General features: G+C 38.5%; 1 protein-coding gene across 7 annotated transcripts in view; it reads right to left on the reverse strand.

Moving 5' to 3' along the window:
• Positions 1-19,998, reverse strand: part of atp2b4 (ATPase plasma membrane Ca2+ transporting 4) — a 172,321-nt gene that overhangs the window by 47,895 nt on the left and 104,428 nt on the right. For 5 of the 7 annotated variants that reach the window (XM_067431555.1, XM_067431549.1, XM_067431550.1 and 2 more), the window contains 10 exons: positions 18,298-18,495; positions 16,963-17,220; positions 16,331-16,456; positions 13,144-13,269; positions 11,980-12,015; positions 7,924-8,106; positions 7,181-7,395; positions 6,769-7,011; positions 5,255-5,499; positions 1,397-1,625 (listed from right to left, as the gene is read on the reverse strand). In XM_067431555.1, the coding sequence (XP_067287656.1) occupies positions 1,397-1,625; positions 5,255-5,499; positions 6,769-7,011; positions 7,181-7,395; positions 7,924-8,106; positions 11,980-12,015; positions 13,144-13,269; positions 16,331-16,456; positions 16,963-17,220; positions 18,298-18,495 (1,859 nt within the window). The remainder of the gene's footprint in view (positions 1-1,396; positions 1,626-5,254; positions 5,500-6,768; positions 7,012-7,180; positions 7,396-7,923; positions 8,107-11,979; positions 12,016-13,143; positions 13,270-16,330; positions 16,457-16,962; positions 17,221-18,297; positions 18,496-19,998) is intronic. The other 2 variants (XM_067431553.1, XM_067431554.1) reach the window with 1 other exon arrangement.

The raw sequence follows: 19,998 nt of genomic DNA on the forward strand, positions 1-19,998 counted from the left end.
TATTGCAGTCAGACAGACACCAGTTTTAAGGTTTAAAAACAAAGTATCTAACTGTATGGTGAATGGAAAAAGGATGACAATGGATTCAAGTGGCAACAGTTCCTGTACACTGTTGAATTTCCATGAAATCCCCCTCCTTTCCACAAGCCTACTCTGCTCTGATTGGTCAGATGGCCGAGTCTGTTGTGATTGGTCTACCGCACACTGTACGTATTTTGGAAACAAACATCCATTACCATAACTAAACTCCAGCTCAGTTCAGGCTTCCTGTCCCTAAAGCTCAGGGATTGTACACATGATGAAATCAGTACATTGGCACTCTGTGGCGCGGCAGGATTTTGAACAACTTCCTGGGTCGCCACGGGCAGGCACAATGCCGCCGGTGGTGTGCGTACACTCATTGAAAATAATGTGTACCAATGAAAGACGTTGCGCAGTGCTGTAATTACTTTTGTATGACCTGGCAATAAATCTGTAGGCCTATATAATGTTATATGCTAAACTGATTTTTTTTTTGGGTGCGGGTCGGGTTTCGGTTCTATTTTAAGCGGGTCGGGTGCAGATTTGAATTAGTGCTCCATGTCGGAAAACAGGTCAGACGGACCCATGCAGGACTCTGCTACAGAGAATAGAAAAATGCTATGTTTTTGTTGAGCAAACCAGATTGATGCTAACTCCCGGATTGGTAAACCAAAATGTGTCATCACTGCAGCATTTCATCAACTGCCATAACTTTTCTTTGACTCCTTAAGATTATTATTATTTTGTTCATTTCTATGACTCTTCCATGGACTCTTCCCCATGGACTCTAATGATGTTAAGATCCTAAGCATGCTTGACAGATAAAAATAACTCTGTAGCTGGGGATGTATAGAAAGGATGATTTATATTTACATTGTAGATGGGAATAATGATCAAATGTAGTGTACCATTTAAAAAAAAAGCCTGCTTGAATCATTTTAACCTAAATATCAGTCATTCTATTATAATCTATTATACAATTATATATGCCACCTCATTTGAGGGATGATGATGATGATGTCCTCCTGCACTGATCCAATATCCATAATCAAAAATAGCACAATCATGTAGCTCGTCATGTACTTATTTTACAACCTTCGAGAGAATTAGGTCAGTTTGTCGCTCCACTGGCTATTCCTGCCCACACTTTGACAGTGTTAGACTCTCTGCAAATAATCCATCATCACATGATAAACACGTTCAATACATTTTCATTAGATGAAATGTGGCGGGTTGCTCCAGTTGCTACAAGCCGTCCCCTACTGCTTGTCATGTCTCATTACTAATGGAGGCCTGAAGTATACAAATGTCCAGCCCTGCACTATAGACAAGCACAAAGCTATCAGCAACAAACAAACTGGATAATTTCTCTCACCTCATGACGGACAGGGTCTTCAATGCCCACAACACAGAGGCAGGTCAGGTCATTCAGAATTTCAGACTCGTTTTCCCAGTCTGGCTCGTTTATGAAGTCCCTCATGGCTACGCAAATGGTTCTTAACCCATCACAGGCCATTGGCTCGATTACTTTCTGCACCATCTCGTCGCGATCTTTGGCCTTGAAGATACGTTGCTGGCCTGAAGCATCAAGGATATGGGAACACCTGACAGGCAAGACAAAGGTTTAGAAAACAATTATTACATGTTGTTGCAGTCATGACCATAAAATCAAACAGTCAATTATTCAGCTGCTGTTCCTTTAAGAAATGCATTTTAAAGGGACAGTTCACCCAAAAATGAAAATTTTATGTTTATTTTATCCTTACCCCCAGGACATCCAAGATATAGGTGACTGTTTCTTCAGTAGAACACAAATTATTTTTAACTCTAACTATTGCAGTCTGTCAGTCCTATAATGCAGTTTCGTCCATTATGTGTATTGCCATTCACATGCATTATACGACTGACAGACTGCAACTTTTGGAGTTAAAAATCTTCATTTGTGTTGTATTGAAGAAACAAAGTAAGTATCTAGGATGCCCGGGGGTTTAGAATTTTGGGGGAAACAATTTTTGGGTGAATTATCCCTATCAAACTACACAACTGTCATGCTAATTACAAATTGACTGATCAGGCTCGAACAGACTGAGTTTGTTCCAGTTGTGCTGTAATGAAATGTGTCTATAGGCGATAATGGAAAGAAAAAAACCTGAATGAGACACAGGACGTTTAACATTTCATGAATAAAACCACCAGTGTTTTTTTTTTTTAAAGTAGTGGCAGCCGTCTTGACATCTATGTTTGTTTCGATACATGATCTCGCACAGTTGAGTGCAGCTGAATGCTCTGCCATGGCTCATCAATCGTTATTTGTGTTGTGTAGTGGACTAACTTAAGCCATGTTTCCACCGCAGGAACTTTACCAAGGAACCAGGAACTTTGGGGTGGTCCTCGGTGTGTTTTGACCGCAGGAACCAGGGTCTAAATGAAGTTCCGGGTAAAAATTTCCCCCTCCAAACGGCCCTGCTCACGAGGTAGTACTTTTTCAAAGTTCAGGAACTTTCGAGGGCGGGACTTGGGCGCTGAACATGCTGATTGGTTAAGCATTTTATTTCAACCGGCATTTTTAAGTATTTTGCGAGGTTCATTCTGCATTCAGTAAATATCAGTCTTACTCTCTGTCTGATGGCACGCGTTCGTCTCAGCCATCTCATGTTCAATGTCCATAATAGCTGATAATAATATATATTTTCATTTTAAATCTTAAAGCCTTACAAGCTTTCTGAATATGCTAGTGCTCTTTCTGTCGTTGTTAATTACCTCTTTAGTAAACCTATACATAACCAGCAAAAGCAGCACAGCTTGAATCTCTTCCATACTCGTTATTAATTTTTTTTCACCATGTAAACGACCTGACCGATTACTTTTAAGTGTGCGTCCTTACATGACGTGACAGTGTGTGCAGCGCTCATGTTGACAAGAGAGGAAAGTTCATTTTTCTGAGGGGTAAACTTTTTATTTCGTAAGTTATGAAGATAATGTTAGAATAATGACACAGCGTATATTGCCCCAGGCAGTTTTTACTTTAACTGTGCCTGACAGAAGAATTAATTTTTTTCTGAGATGATTATTACACTTTACAACAAATAAATAGCTTATATAATACTTTATTAGTCCTGATGGCCGTTAAGAGTTGCTATGGCTACAGTTAACACATTTCAGCTGCTGGAGAAAACAGCGTTGACATTTTTGATGTGGCAGACAAACTGCATGTCACAAAATGATTGCGATTGAAAGTCATCACATGTAAACACCAGATTGGTTTAGATAACTGCTCATGTAAACAGTCCACTAAATCTTTCAATCGGAATGACAAAAAAAGTGTGCTTGTAAAGGTGGCTAGTGTCGTGCAAAAATGATTACTGTCCGTCACTGACTTGGAGGAGCAGTCGCGCGCAGTCCTACATCACCGGACTAATCTGCCTAATCTTCACGGAACTTTAGATCGCGGTGAAAACACAGACAGTTGCAGGTCTAGGGGGAGAAAAGTTCCTGTAAAAAAGTTCCTAGTAAAAATTGTTCTGGGTAATTTTGATGGAAACGGGCTTTAGTCGTTAAGATTTGTGCTCCTCTCTGATTCTCATAGACTAAAATCTAAAGTCTTAAGTGTGTTGAGTTCAGTCATAGAAGGTTTCAGCTATTTCTTAAGTGCATCCACAGCTTTAACTGTTCAAGGTTTATGACCCAAAGACTTCAGAAGTAATTTTTGCTACTTTATTTCAATAAATGGTTGCCTGGCTATCACTAGACCAAGCTCAATTTAAGATTGAACTTTGGTCTGGGGAGTCTGCTCTGTACTTTCTACTACACAAGAGGCATGATAAACAAGCATTATTCAAATGACTCTGTACACAATTGGATAAACCTTCAACCACACGGACCACAAAAGGCATGATAAATGTGCATAATTCAAATGACTGTACTAGGGCTACACGAAAAAAACTACATTGCGATATTTTTTCCCCCAACGATATATATAGCGATATTGACAGCCATCAATCCAGGCTGAAGTCAATAATTACCATTCCATGATATTAATAATAAGCAAGCTTTCATTACAAGTGACAAAAAAAAATGTTGGAAAGTATGTGTAAACATGAAACTAAACCTGCAGTAGGTGGCAGTAGGTGACCATCTTAATGAGTGAGTCACTGAGTCATTCATTCAAACGATTAATTCAAACGCTGAATCGTTCAGTAACACACTTATTGCTGTGAGTGAGACATGTTACGGGTCTGCTGTGAACGATTTTCACTGCTGAAATAGAACAAGAACACTAAATATTGCATCTAAAATGTAAGTGACTTTAAGTGAATGTTAATTAGTTGTTTATGGAACTGTCATATTAAAGCAGTGTCATTTTCAGTCGTGATGGTATTCAGGAAAACTGAATATTTCGTAATTTCTCCTCGAGAGGCTGCACAAGCGTCAACAGCGCGACCTTATTATCATCAGTTCGTTATATATTAGTATCCACTATCAAACGGCACTTACACCAAATAAATGTGCAAACATTCTTGCATTTTGGTGATTCGCTAGTTATTTTTTGTTTTAATCCGGCTCTTGTCCGCTGGGCAAGTAAAATTCTCTTTCACTTGTCCCTTCAAAACAGCCAGCGTTAATGTCGAGCCCTACTTTGTATTCGTCGTAAAGAGCTTTGTGGTGCCGTTTTAAGTGATCAGACTCCATGCAAAGTACCTCTTTTTGGTCAACATCCTCCTTCTATTCTAGCCGGAATAGTCCTAGAAAAATGATACGAAACCTTTTTTTTTTTGCGGCGGATCCTCTTCATCGCGCGTTCTCTTAATACACCATGGGCTACTACCCTTCACATCGCATGTGCCGGCGATGTGACTATCGCTCACGCGCACATCATGTTGATGTTAAAACAGAATATCGTTCAGCCCTACTCAGTATGCAATCGGATAGTCCTTCAACCAATCAGACCACAAGAGGCAAGATAATCACTTCCCTATCTGTAGTGCGCCAGGTGAGTGAATGGAAAAAGGTAGTGCACCAATAGTGCGCCAGGTGGATAAGACAGTCTGTGATTGGTTCCAGCGTAAAAACAGTCTGGAAACCTGTACATAAATGTACAGGTTTCCAGACTGAGTTGCAGGGTTGAATCAAATCACCCGCAGATCAGGCTGGGTCTATATAAATGGTATTATTTGACAGAAAGTAAACTTTCATATGACCCCCTTAAGCTTGAAGATCAGTTTATTTAGCATACTTGCGCAGGACGATCTCAGAGGCGCCCTTGCTGTACATTCGGAAGCCTTGACCATTGGGGTTCTTCAGTACGGTGCTCATGCTCTTCCGGGAGGAGTTGAATGTGTAAACCTTATAAAGCGTCTCCTCAGGAACTTCATCTCTAATAGGCTGATAGTCCCTCTTCAGGTTCATCACCATACCAAGAAGGGCACACTCTGTCTTATTACCCACATGCCTTGGCAGACCTCCCTCCTTCTCTGGGGGCTATGGGAAAGAAAGATGCATTGTGAATAGCAGGCAAGAAAGAGTCAAGAAAATGTTATTGTGAATTAGAAATTAATAAGGGCAGTCGATCAATCGATGCAAACATTTGCAAAAGACTCCATTTATTTAAATGTCTTTATTACTATATTACTTTATCAGTTGTTCAGACCATATATATATAAAACTGAAATGAGAAAAGCACATGACCTTACTGAATTACTAAGAACACAGGTAAAATGAAAATGAGAAGAAAAATTATGAATAATAACATATATATATATATATATATATATATATATATATATATATATATATATATATATATATATATATATGTTATTATTCATAATTTTTCTTCTCATTTTCATTTTACCTTTGTTCTTAGTAATTCAGTAAGGTCATGTGCTTTTCTCATTTCAGTTTTTCGCTACATTTATGTTAATTTAAGTTATATTCAGTTATAGTTTACATTTTTTTCCCATTTTAGTGCTTTGTCAAAGTTAGCAATAATCATCAACGCAATATTTCTGTGTGAATGGCCCCTTAATCATTTTCTGCTGTCTGCTTTCAATAAGTGTTTTGGATGGGGCTGACTGTGGACTTTCAATTTGACAACCTTATAATTTATAAACAAACAAAACAACATTTCACTCATTCATCCATCTCATTTACCTAAGGCCGTGTGTCCACCAAAGCGTTTTTAACCAGCTAAAAACGCTAGGCGCTCTGCTGAAAAAGCCTCGCTGTGAACGCTTGACAGCGTTTTGGCAGGCAGCGTTTTTTTTTTTCTTTCTTAAGGTAAGACTCTTTGCTTGTTATGATACGGAAAATCAGCAGAAGTGTTACTAATTTCACAGGTAGTTTGTTTCTGTATTGATTCTATATAAAATTGCAGATACAATGTAAAGTATTTGCTCTGGCTCTTGTTTTAAATAATTTTGTGTTATGTTATTATTGCTTGTCAGCTGTTGACGACATGCAGAATGTGGCGGTTGGTCTGTGTTGTGTTTGTTTCGCCCCTCCTCCACTATGAATGGATGGCTGGGTGAGAAGTGGCAGTGATGGGCGCTACATTTTACTCAAAGTTGAAAATTCTTCAACTCTCTGTGCTCAGTGTGCTGTTTACGTTCAGTTTAAAATACTCGCTCAGCGCCTCATTGCGCTCCAGGCGTTCTCAAAATGCAGCGCTCCCATTGAAAACAATTGAAAACGCCAGCCAGCAGAGTGAAAAATGCTTTGGTGGACAGACGGCCTAAGGCTAGTTCTTACCAGGATCTTGGTAGTGTATGCTGAGTTTATGGAGATACTGTTCACCAGTAGCTCCAGAGTCTGTGGATTTATGGCCTCTGGTTCAGGAACACTTTTATAGTGTGTGTCACCTATGTAAGCCTGCACCACCGTCATTCGATTCATAGTCAGCGTTCCAGTTTTGTCAGAGCAGATGGCAGTAGCATTACCCATGGTCTCACAGGCATCCAGGTGCCTTACCAGGTTGTTGTCTTTCATCATTTTCTGTTGAGGAAAGACAGTTAATCTGGTTTTACTTGGGGAAAGGAGTGCGTTTTAGCCCTCGAACATAGATGAGCACAAATGTAGAGACTAAAAATGTATAACTACCTGTAGGCCCTCAAGGTTAACAAAATACAGGTTTGTGTTGGAAAACTAACCCAAAGGCTCTCACCTTGACAGAATAAGCCAGGGAAATGGTGACAGCTAGAGGCAGCCCCTCGGGGACGGCCACCACAAGCACAGTCACACCAATAATGAAAAACTTCACAAAATATTGTATGTAGACAGGAGTACACTCTGCTGTCCACTCACGACCCTGGACGCCGAATGTATCAATTACAAAGTAGAGGATGAGGATGATGACGGTCACTGCAGACATGATGAGACCTGCCAAGGAGAGGGAGTTTCAAGACCAATGCAGAGCCTTCTGACTTTTGTTTATAACAGCAACAACTGTGGTCTGATGTGCTTTATGTAAATGTTTTTGATTGGGTAACTGTAGTATGTAGGATAATTAGGTGGAACAACCCAAAGGGACAAGCCCATTTCCATACTGATGGTGACAGTGTTTCTTTAAGCAGTAAGTAAAACAAACCTTGGGAAACAACTAAACTAATTTACTAAAAGGATGTCTGAAGAAATCTTTGTGCTTTACACAAGCATGGCTAATTAGTATGAATATTGTGCAAGTATATACATTTACTTGAAAGTTTTTCGAATAAATATAGGATCGCCAAATGAGAGAAAACAACATTGCAATTCTATCATTAAATTCACTGTTGTGCAGCCCTACAATAAAACGGTTAACTTGTATGTCTGTATTACACACACAAAAAAGGTGATATTTAACCATCTTCTAGACCAACATGAGTTGATCAGGCACCATTGATTCTAAGTTATGTGTGGCTTCCTAACCTGCTTTTCCAATCTGAACCGCTAGCCTGGTCAGTTTGCCCTGCAGCACCGACTTCTCTTTTTTGGTGACGTTGACCTTCTTTTTTATCTCCTTTTCTTCTTTTTCCTCCTTCTCCTCTGACTCTGCACCTTCCTCGCTCTTCAGAGGTTGGATCTCCAGGGCGATGCCATCCTGGGTCTTAGCTGTGGAAGTTGATTTCAGGAGGGGTTATGGAAAAAAGGGAAGAACGTGCCAAAAAAGGATGGAGATGAGAGGTGGGAGAATGGGGAAAATGGGAAGAGGGGAGGAGAGAATTGGCAATTCATTAACAGCTATAGGGCAAGTCATATGATGGGCTCCTAGAGAATTATACAGAAGAATTATAACAGAAGCACTTATTTATTGTTAGTTGACTTTGCTTGAGTGAATCTAGGCTGGTGAGGAGAAAACTATAAGTTCATGGAGCCATTCCCCGGCAGCTTATGGTGCCCACGGTGAATTCTTAGTAGTATTCAAGCAGCACACAGAACATTTTGATAATACCGGACCCTACGTTGTCAATAGCCGATAAGCTTCTAAGTATTGTTATGAAATATAAGAGGAAGATCATTAAATTTGTTATTAGTTGTGTAAACCTCTGTGTAATCGTTATAGTAAAAAAAAAAAAAAAAAATCCTCTTATACTGGTGATGTAAATCTATTCTTTGAATTGGGCGATTGCTTTTATTATGCTGAAATTAAATCAGCCGTTTATTTCTCTTATGATCTAAATTAATGTGCCATCATGGCTATTCTGGTAGTCGTAGCTGATAACGTACAATTTTAAAGCATCTTCTTGTGCAACTTGTGAAATAATGTAATACCAGCTAAATGTTAACTACAGCAAACTGGAAAATACATAAAGGCAGCCAGATTTAACATCTGTTTTTACATCGGTAACTAACTTGATACTTTTAATTCAATTATGCTACAGGAAAGGATAAAACAACATTATATTACCCACTAAATAGAAACTTAAATGGAGTTGAAGATCCAATTCAGCCGCTCTCTAATGGATAGGCATTGATCCCTCACCCCCAATTTCCATGAAGTCATTTTAAAAGATACAGAGAGGCCAAGTAATTTACTTTTTGCCGTTAGCCTAAGTATCATCTCAAACATGGTGTGCAACAGGCTGAAAATCTGTAATAGTGGATTTCTGAGGTTGAGTTTGAGAAACAGTCCAAAAGCCTACCTGACCACCAGTCACAACAAACAACTGACCAGAACTGACAGAGCTGACCAGAACAACCACACATGAAATCAGGGATTGATGGACGGACTGACTGTCTGACTGACTGACAACACGAACAGAGGCACACACAACGAACAGGAGAGTGATTTACAAACAACTTAAACAGAAAAACAGTCCAAACAGTCAGATACAACCACCACAAGAAACAAGGACCAAGAGGAAGACAAAAAAAGACCAGAAAGATTTTGGGTTATTTTTACGCTCCCAAAAGAGAGTGCAGTACCCGAGAAAGAGGGTAAAGGTGAAAGAAAAGGTCGAATTTTGACCAAGAGAAGAGTGTACAAGACAGCATGAAGTCCTGAGCCACACCCTAGAAAGAAGCAACAGTGAGAAAAACAAATAGCTAAAGTAAAGAAATGGACAAAACAAACAATCCACAGCCGGTCCATTTTGCAAGGGTGCAACTCCCACATAAGCCACGCCACTAAGCATTACATTAACATCATAAACCATCAATAAAGCTGGGAATAAATATTGTTTTGGCAAATGTGCATCCTCATCTGCAAAAGCTCTTGGCCTTATTGAATGAGTCAGTGTGAGACCCTGTCCATAACCCATTATAATTGCAATACATATTCCAAGTGAAACATGATATTCAATAATAAAGAGAATACAAATAAATAAATAAATAAAACAAATAAAGACTAAACTTAAATATATCTATCATGAATTAGATTAGATTAGATTGTGAAAAGTGGGTGTTTTGTATAAGATCATACCATGGGGGCAAGATTAAATACTCTGGCTGGCAATTAAAAACAGAGGAAGACACTAAATACATATAATCAGTTAAACCAATACCAGCTTGTGTAAGTGTTTTTGTACTTGAGACCAAGGGCAAAAGGAAGGAGATTTGTGCAGACAAAATGAGCAGTTCTGTCTGGAGCAGATGCTCAGTCCCCAAGCGCTACAGGGGGTGGGGCTGGGGAGGGGTTGTTGGGGTCAGCCAGGGCAGAGTGGGCACACTCTGAAACACACTACAAATGTTCACAGATGACCTAGACGAGCACAGATAGTTTGCTTCTGAAAAGGAGAGACATCTAAATGTCATCAGTGGAAAATTAGATCTACAAAAAGAAAACTCTTTAAGACAACTTACACTTATATACATATAATCATTAGAGCTGCTGATGTTAACGTGTATACTTACAACAATAAACAAGCGGTTGAATTGCTCAAATCCAAATTGTACGGTAGAAATTATCATCAAAAGCTCAAAGCAAGCAAAACAAATAAACAACAAACACAAAAAAACACAGGAATGGGTCAAGGAAATTACATGTCTACTTTTTTTTATATATTTCAAGATCAAGAGCAAATAAAGTGCGAGTATACATACAATATACATGCGTGTCTAATTGAAATGCTTTCAATCCTTTGTGCGTATAATTAACAATGGCCCTCCAAGCATTATTAACTTTTTTTTAATGAAATGGTAACACTTCACATTAAGATTCCATTTTTAACATAAGATTAATACTTATTTACAATTATTTTTATTTTAATGAAAAAAATGTAAATCTTAAAGGGGTGGTTCTGTGTTTTTTTTTTTAGGCTTGGTTGTGTTTATGGGACGCAGTATAACGTCTTAATACTTCTTCTTTTTTTACGCCGTATTTTTGTTATATTTTACCTTTATTCCACACCGCTATCTCAACTGTTCTTTGAACGGCTCGTTTGCTTCCTGTTTCTATGAAGCCCATCCCTCCGAAAAGCACAAAGGTCTTAGATTGGTTAGATGGCCAAATGTAGTTTCATGTATTTTTATTGGCTGAAGTGCCAAGCACAGGTTGTCCGGAAACATCGCGCCCCTTACCATTACGGGCAGAAGTCACATCTGGGGCAGTGTTTATGTTAATAGCAGGTTTATGATGTCACCAACACGGGAAGAAGCTTGTTATAGTCAAACCGGCCGTTTTTGTAGACAATAAACTTCCATAACTTTAAAAGACAATATCTCTCTGTTTGCAATGAACTTTCAGCGCTGTAACTTTGCAGATACTGTTTATGCTCAATCAGCAACATTACACACTAACTCAAGTAAAAAAAAAAAGTGAAATCGCATGCAACCACCCCTTTAAGTTTTAGAGAAATGGACTTTAAATGGAGGGACAGAAATCACTCAACTTCAATTGTGTTTGGAGGTTGAACGAAAATCTTACAGATCTGAAATGACGTGAGGGGGAGTACATGAAGAAATTTTTGGGGGGGATTATACCATAAATACAGTAAGCTGATTCTTGGACGAAACTAACTCAGTTCATATAATTTACTCCTATATAATTAATATATTAATGTTTTTATACATTTTCATTACTGTTTTCATTCAGTATCGGTTGATTAATCAGTTATCAGTCAGTGTAGGCCAACCTAGTTATCACTGTTGGTCGACCTCTATACGTCATAGAAAAACAAACCTTTTATAAACAATTAGATTGCTTGGATCTACACTATTACATCTCTAAAAAATAAAGTAGAAATTGTTTAATTTAAAATAACTATTTTAAACTACTTAAATCACTAACAGTGATTTAAATCAACTGACAAACAATGAACTTGCAAAAGTCTTCTGGCTGCTTAGTGCCGTTTCCAGCAGGTGAGAGTTGCACCCTTTAACAGTAAAGCGAGGTGAGAAGCTCCCCCGGGCTCAGCAGGAAGGGGTAAGCAACAGCGTGAAAGACAGAGAGAGAAAGTGAGCAAGTGAGTGAGTGGGACTGACAAGAGACTCCGAGACTTGCTGCTGAATGGGGAGGGGGAAGGGAGAGGGAGTGGGTAAGGTTACCTTTGTTGCGATTTTCGGGGGGTCCTTGTTTTTTACCTGTTTAAAACGAGAGAGAGAGGGCGGAGGGCTGATATAACATGACTCAAAGTAAATAAACCAAAGACAGAAAAAGAAAAGAAAAACACAACAACAAAAAGAATAAAAAACTAGATAAGTAACACTACATTACATGAGTATATGTGGGATTGGATGTTTCAATCTATAGAAAAAGACAAGGACTGGAGGGTCTTTATGCAGGGTACACTGACGGCTCGGTCATTGTTTTTGACTGTGGCATACAACTGACATAACCTCATTATGATTAGGGGTTTTTACAAATTTCCTATTTTTGTTCACTTGCATCACAAACTCTGATAATGCCAACAGGCTTTGGCTGAAACCGAAAAGCAGTTCACTCAATTTTTATTGGCAAACACATTCAACAGAAAGACATTCTTGGAGCATGAGGGAAAAATTACCGCAATTATCTAACTAAAAAACAATGGCTGAACTGTCATTAATAACAAAAATAGAGAAATCGAAAATTTTCAAAGTTTTAGAGCTGCCCTTTTAGCTTCATGAGGCAATGCGAATGTAAACTACTTAGACCTGTCTGACTGTTGAATTAAGTGGCGACCCAACAAACAGGAACATGAAAGAGATACTGAGAGCTAACAGCATGTGTTGTCAGGTTTTGACATACCCTGGAGGACCAGGAGAGTCGGAGCATGCAGAAGGACATACTGCATACTAAATTGGAAGCTAAAATAACACAACGAGAATTACCGTTTCTTTGACTGTTCAGTTATCACGATCAACTCATATATTCATAAGCGTTATGTGTGTAGCAATAACATAACATAAAAACAAAAATGATATACAGATACATTTACCCAAATATAAATTCAAATAAAGTTAGTAAAAATGGAAAGTAACTCATGGGATTGTATGTTTCCATCGACATACTGTGATTATTTCCCAAATCAATGTCGAATTTTAACCATGGTAGAGGGTTTCAGAGCAGCAGGCATTTTTGGGGGAGGGAGACAATTCAGCAAATCATGTAAATGGATCTTACCTCTGGTAGGCTGATGATTTGTAACCTCCCAACTAGAGAGGTAGACTGGTTTACTCAAAGAGAGAGGGAGTTATCCAAATGAGAATGAAAGTGCGTCAGATTCTCACCTTTCTTCACCTTCTTATCCTCATCCTCACTGCTGGCGCCCAAGAGGGTGAAAATTATTCCAGTCTGAGAATTCAGGCCCACGGCAGTGACCACCATTCGGCCAGATCCCTCCATCACATGAGTTCCTGAATGAAAAAAGAAAAAAAGTTCACCACGATACCAGTTGTCAACATTCAAAATCAGTAATCCTGAAAATCTTGAAAGCCAGCAACAAAACTTTAAATATGATTTAGGCCTGGAGATCTGGAGTCTGTGTCTTTTACTGACGGAAGACACATCACACTCTTATTTGCAACAACTAACATTAATAATCTGTCAGCAATCTTTGCAGGTTAAGAGGTTAATTAAAAAAATAAACATTTGAAAGTAGCATGGTGTAGCCTAGTGGCTAAAGCTCAAGGTTTGAGATTCATGAGCTATTACCATCCAGTTACATCTGGGTCCAAATGCTCTTTTAGATCTCAAAAGCAAACAACAAACTGTGCTAATATGCTCTCATGGTGTGCTGCAGTGTTGATTCTGTGGTGTGGATCATGGTCCTAACCTTTATCTCCATACCAAAATATCAGTTGGCCAGACAGTGATTTTTTTTTATTCATTAAAATATCGTTGTCCAAGACACTTTGAGTCCGCACACTAGTATACACCATGAATTTTAAAACATTTGCATAAAAACCTTAGCTATCCAAATATAAGGTGTGCTATAAATGGCTGTTGAGATGGTATTCTCACTTAAAGGTGCCCTAGAATGAGTTGAAACAGTATGTTAAATTGTTCTCTGATATCTACATTGAGGGTATGTGGCTTATTTAAGGGCAAAAATTGTCCAGATCCAGTTTTACAGGTCCATTTACAACCCTACAAATTGTCCCTAGGATGTAATGCTCTGTTTTTGCCTTATTTGGAAGGGTCATGAATATTAATGTTGAGCTCTGATTGGCTTATTTCAGCAGCTCACAGCAGTTCAGTGAAATGGCTCGTAAGTCCTGACCGTCTTGACAGAACACAGACCGACTGAATGACACTTAAAGCAGAACATCTCAAATAAAATCCAAATGCAGCCTACTTGTTTATTGGTGTTTTCAGATCATTCACTTGCTCGTTTTTACCAGAGTAGGTAAAACACCGGATCGTATACCTGCTCATTTCACAGAAAAGCTCTTCTTTCCCTCAGACAAAACCAAAACCAGTGATTTTAGACTCTTTTTTTGTCAACAATTGCATGTTTATATAACGTTAGTCACAATGTAGGCCATGCAGTGACTGTGATGTACTCTAAAATACAAGCATGCAAAAACATCATACTTAAAGGTCCCGTTCTTCGTGATTCCATCTTTCAAACTTTAGTTAGTGTGAAATATTGCTGTTAGAGCATAAATAATACCTGTAAATTATAAAGCTCAAAGTTCAATGCCAAGCGAGATATTTTATTTAACAGAAGTTCCCTTTCAAAGCCTACAGCGAACGACAGGCTTGGACTACACCCCTAGAACCGTTTGTTGACTAACCCTCCGCCCACAAGAACGCACAAAAAAGGGGGCGTGGTCTTGTTGCTCTCCCACGTGGGGAAGAGCGCGCATTCATCGCTTCCATCTCCCCATTATGGTAAGAGGCGGGACCTTTCCGGGCAAAGTGCGCTAAGCTGCTGTCCAATCACAACACGGGAAGCGCTGGCCCAATCAGAACTCGTTACGTATTTCTGAAGGAGGGACTTCATAGAACAAGGAAATCATCAGGCCGTTTTTAGGACAGAGAAAACAGCACTGTACAGATAAGTCAATTGTGTGAAAAATACTGTGTTTTTTTACATGCGAAACATGAACTCATGTTATATTGCACACTGTAAACATAATCAAAGCTTTGAAAACACGCAAAGAACGGGACCTTTAAGTTCTCAAAAATATAAATATATATATTTTTTACAAAATGAATAGCCTTGTCAAATGACTATCGTTTTATCTTATATGGTGGAAAAGGTGATGTTTCCTAGAAGGATTGAGTGAACGATCTGTAAGCAATGTATCTACAGTTGGATTTTGTAATACAAAATAATATTAACCTGTCATTAGACACACTATTTAGTTTTGTATGGTACTTGGTGTTTCCTATTGTTATTGTACTAGCATCTTGCGTTATCTAGACAATGCTGTCTCTCTAAGAAACTTCAATTTAATCAGAAATTGTTTAAACAGTCAATAAGTGGATAAAATCGCTACTTACTGCTTGCACGAATACAGTTGAAATTGCCACTTTCTTCAGTTTAATACTTGATTTAATAAATTATAATAAACATCAACCATTACTGTTGACATTTTTTATCTGTGGGAAGGGTCCCTGCACAGCCTGGAACATGAACTTTGTGTCCATGAGAGCTGCCGTTTTCGCTATCCTTGAGTGTCGGTTTATTTACCTGCAGTCCCCATGATTCGGCTCCGTCAGTTGATGAACTTGTTCGGACATATGCAAATGTTGGGGGCGCACATTTAAATTATCCCCAATGATTGCGTCTCCGGAGGTGTTATGTTGAGAATCACTTATTTTTCTGTGGTGTTTTACATGCACAAGATTTACATATGAAGTAGGACGCAACTGTGTTTGAGACTCACTGTATGTGATGTCCATGTACTGAACTCTTATTATTTCACTATGGCGAGGTTAAATCATTTTTTTTATTCTAGGGCACCTTTAAAACAGAGTAAAGGTTTACATCTGGAAACAGTATTATCTGAAGGTCGATGCATCTCAACTTCATAAGCAGCAGACCAAGGCTGATTCAGGAGGATTGTTTCTGTAGTGTACTGTAAGTCGCTTTGGATAAAATTGTGTGCTAAATGACTGCTTACCTTTTGAATTACTGCTGCTAAGTGGTTTCTAGAAAGAGTAGAACATATGCCTAACCCATTAATGTGGATTCTAAAATTAATATAAAATTAAAATAATTGAAAAATTTAAATCAGAATTATAATCTGACAGGATGAAAAACATATTTTTAAGTTTTTATTTCTTTAATTGACTGCAGCACTCAAGCTGACATCAAGAAGAACAATGATTTGTATTTTTTTTCAATTCTCTTTCTAAAATCCTAATACTCTTTATATTTCCCTTTATTTTATAATCTTTATTTTTTGCTCTTGCACCCTAAAAAGAAGCTAACACTTTAAAGAGGATGTGGAAACTCCATCTCACCGGAAAGGAGCATGGGGTCCTTCTCCAGAGATTTACGGACATGATCGGCCTCCCCAGTCAGAGAGCTTTCATCAATCTTCAGGTCGTTACCCTGGATCAAGATACCATCAGCTGGGAGAAGGTCACCTGATCGAAGAGAACACGGGGTGGTGAATGACTGTGGGATGACTTTGATAGAGAGAGAAAGAGAGATACAGAGAAAGACACATTCAGCAATTTAACAAGAGGAGAGAAGAGGCTGATTTGGCGACCATGACGACAGATCTCTCCTGTGGCTCTTGGACACCCCACGCATCGCCCACATCGCAGGCACCATGAGCAGCAGCACAGTGACTCACGCAAGCCGGTAAGCATGAGTCATGAGCCATGATTTGTGTCTCCAAGAAGACTGCCAGTCACATATGATCCATCACAACCGCTGGTGAAATCAATAAGAAACTCGCATCTGAGGTTTAATAAAAAGTCAAAGGGCTCTGGAGGGAAAACTATGCCTTATAAATGCCACAGCATTAATAAAACACAAATATGGCAGAGCTCACTGAATACAGTGACGTGTCACATCTAGATCCGTCATACTGTGGAAATAAACAGGTTTATATCGCATTTCCTCAGCGCTCAGATGGAACTCTCACCGTATTTGATTTGTGCGATATCTCCCACGACGATCTCAGCCACAGGGATCTGGATGACCTGACCCCTGCGGATGACTGTAAACTTCTGCTCCAGTTCTATGCGGCTCTGCAGCCCACGGAACTGTTTCTCTTTACTCCAGTCATTGAAGGCCGTAACCAGCACCACGATTATAACTGAAAACAAGATGGCAGCACCTTCAATCCATCCTGCCTGGGCCTCGCCCTCATCTTCAACACCCCCAGATGCTTGGCCACAGTCTGGAATAACATTAAAACAATACAAGAAAATCAATCCCCTGTGCAAAAATCTGAATCTTCCCAATCTAAACTAAACATACATTTTAAAAAGGTTCATACAAGCTTTAGAGACCATTAAGGGTCCAAGCAATTACAATAGCAGTTGTACACTTAGGCTTTATCAGTCTCTTCTTTGGGAAGTTTCCTCTTGCCAGAAATGTTTTAGCGCAGATTTACACTTCATTGACCTAATTTCCTCCTGGAGAACTTGATGACTGTCTAAGGTCATTCTTGTGGTTTGAGACATATGGGTAATAGGAAGAGCGTGCAGTCAAAGCCAAATTCAAGTTTTTCGGCATTCAGAGTGGTGCGTATAAACCCAAGTCCCAAATGAGGCCGTTATTAAAACACAAGGCGCCAAAATGTTGAGTCACTAATATAGTCAGAATCAAAATGAAAACCTTTGTAACACTACTTTCTGGACAGTAAGGAAAAGGCAGAAGCTATTATATATATATATATATATATATATATATATATATATATATATATATATATATATATATATATATATATATATATATATACACACACACACACACACACACACACACACACACACACACACACATATTTCTTCTCTTTTCATAATGATAGTTAAGGATGCAAAGACACTTTTGATGCAAAGACAACCTCTATGGAAAGAAAATGCATCTTGACCTAAATTGCAAAATAGCATATTAGCATCTGCCACTGAATGAAGAACCATTTTAGCATTCAAGTTCAAACTTCTTCAAATACTCAAAAACAAGAGAAAACAGTTACATCACATTATAATGTGATGAGTGTGCAAAGCATACTAAACAAGTATTTCTATAATCTATATTTTCATATATTTTTATTATTTTATAAATATAAAATACAAAAAAATACATTTTAATTACACAGTTTCACTTCCCATTAATGATTACACGAATTCAGTTTTTTTTAAGAATGTTTTCAAATCAGTAGTCCATTACTTTAGTTTGAGTGCAGGAAAACAACTCAAACAATATTGAAACAGACTTATTGAAAACTCTGTTTAAAGCCACTACTTACTGTCGCTGCTTTCGCCTTGTGGGTGGTAGAAGGACAGACCCAGAGAAATAATGGCTGCCACCTCCAGAATAATGAGGGTGACATCCTGCAGGGCCTCCCATACCAACTGCAGAAAGGTCTTGGGCTTCTTGGGGGGGATGAAGTTTTTACCAAATGATGTGTGGCGCTTTTCCAAATCAGAAGGGTTACCAGAGAGGCCTGCAAAAGACACAAACACAATTTTTAGTACAACAAAATGCATAATTCTGACCGATAGAATGATACCAATTACTGCAAAACAATGGAATTCATTTTAATGCAGCAGGTCTATATTTCTATACTAATTAATTATTACTGAACAGCTGGCTCAATGATTTATAAATACAATGGGTTACCAAAATATGGTCAAATTAGCTTTTTGATATCTTGGACAAGAGGTATTTTAAAATCAATGATTGGATTGTATGCACGTGAAAAAAAGTCCATTCAACTTGACATTCAATGTACCACCTTATTTGTGGCTCATTTGCTTTGTAGACCACAGTGGTCGCAGACAAATGAGATGTTTCGATGAGAAGCCAGTGTCATTTGTTTTTCAGCATGCATATTTCAAAACAAATCGCTTAAACTCAGAAGTGGCAAGGAAAGCAAGCCCAACTAATCGTACACCCTTAATTTATTTAATATGGAAACAATTAAGCATGCCTGGCTGGCACCTATTCATTTTAAAATGCTCTCCATGCCATGTCAACTTTCATCAGTGTTTTGTGGTAAATAGTGTTGGAATAGTCGTCGCACGTTCATGGGGTTATTATTTTAACACATGCACCCTCTCTTGCTCTTGCTCTCGCTCTCTCTCTCACACACACACACACACACACACACACACACACACACACACACACACACACACACACACACACACACAGAGCAGATATTTCTGTGTTTCAGGTAGATTATCATGGATATGCGTGTCAAGGTTTATAGAAGCAGCGGAACAATTAATCAGTGTTGAGAGCTGAAGTGCTTGTAGCCGATAAGCCCAGAATATTGAATGAGTTTTAGCCTTTGCTTTAATCAACCAGAAACTAGTACATGGTGGGAGGGTTTAGGCAAAATAGAAATTTCTTTAAATGTATTTCCCACAGATACCATTTTGAAACAAGGCTAGTCATTTTTCTTGTTTTATTTGCTATACCCCCACACTTAGCTAAACATGTGCCCTGCCAAGATGTTACACACTCACAAATCAATTCTCATTCACAAATTGCAGACAGATCAGATGTGATGGACTGCTTTAGAGCAGCAGCAGCAGGACTTTGAAAAGGGACTGAATCTTGTCAATATTTCTAAATAAATGATTATGCAACAAGAGGAACATTGAGGAAGAATGCACAAACACTCTCCTCCTCCCCAGAGACGCAGCTGTCAACTAACCAGCCTGTTGATGACATTGCAGCAATGCTTCCAGGGTGGACAGAGCGCAGAAATCTATTAACTGAGATTTCACCAAAGAAGAACCAAAGATACAATAAGAATTTGGTCATGAAGAGGACAATCCTTATTTACTAATTCACTCACCTAAAAATGTATATTGTGTAATTTGCTCACCCTCGTGTCAATCCAAACATGTCACACTCTTATTTTTTTCTGCTTGAAAAAAATCTATTTATTTATTTTTTAATGTTTTTTTTTTTTTTTTTTTTGTCCATACAATGAAAG

Source organism: Pseudorasbora parva, chromosome 22, assembly GCF_024679245.1.
Source record: "Pseudorasbora parva isolate DD20220531a chromosome 22, ASM2467924v1, whole genome shotgun sequence".
Lineage (NCBI taxonomy): Eukaryota > Metazoa > Chordata > Actinopteri > Cypriniformes > Gobionidae > Pseudorasbora > Pseudorasbora parva.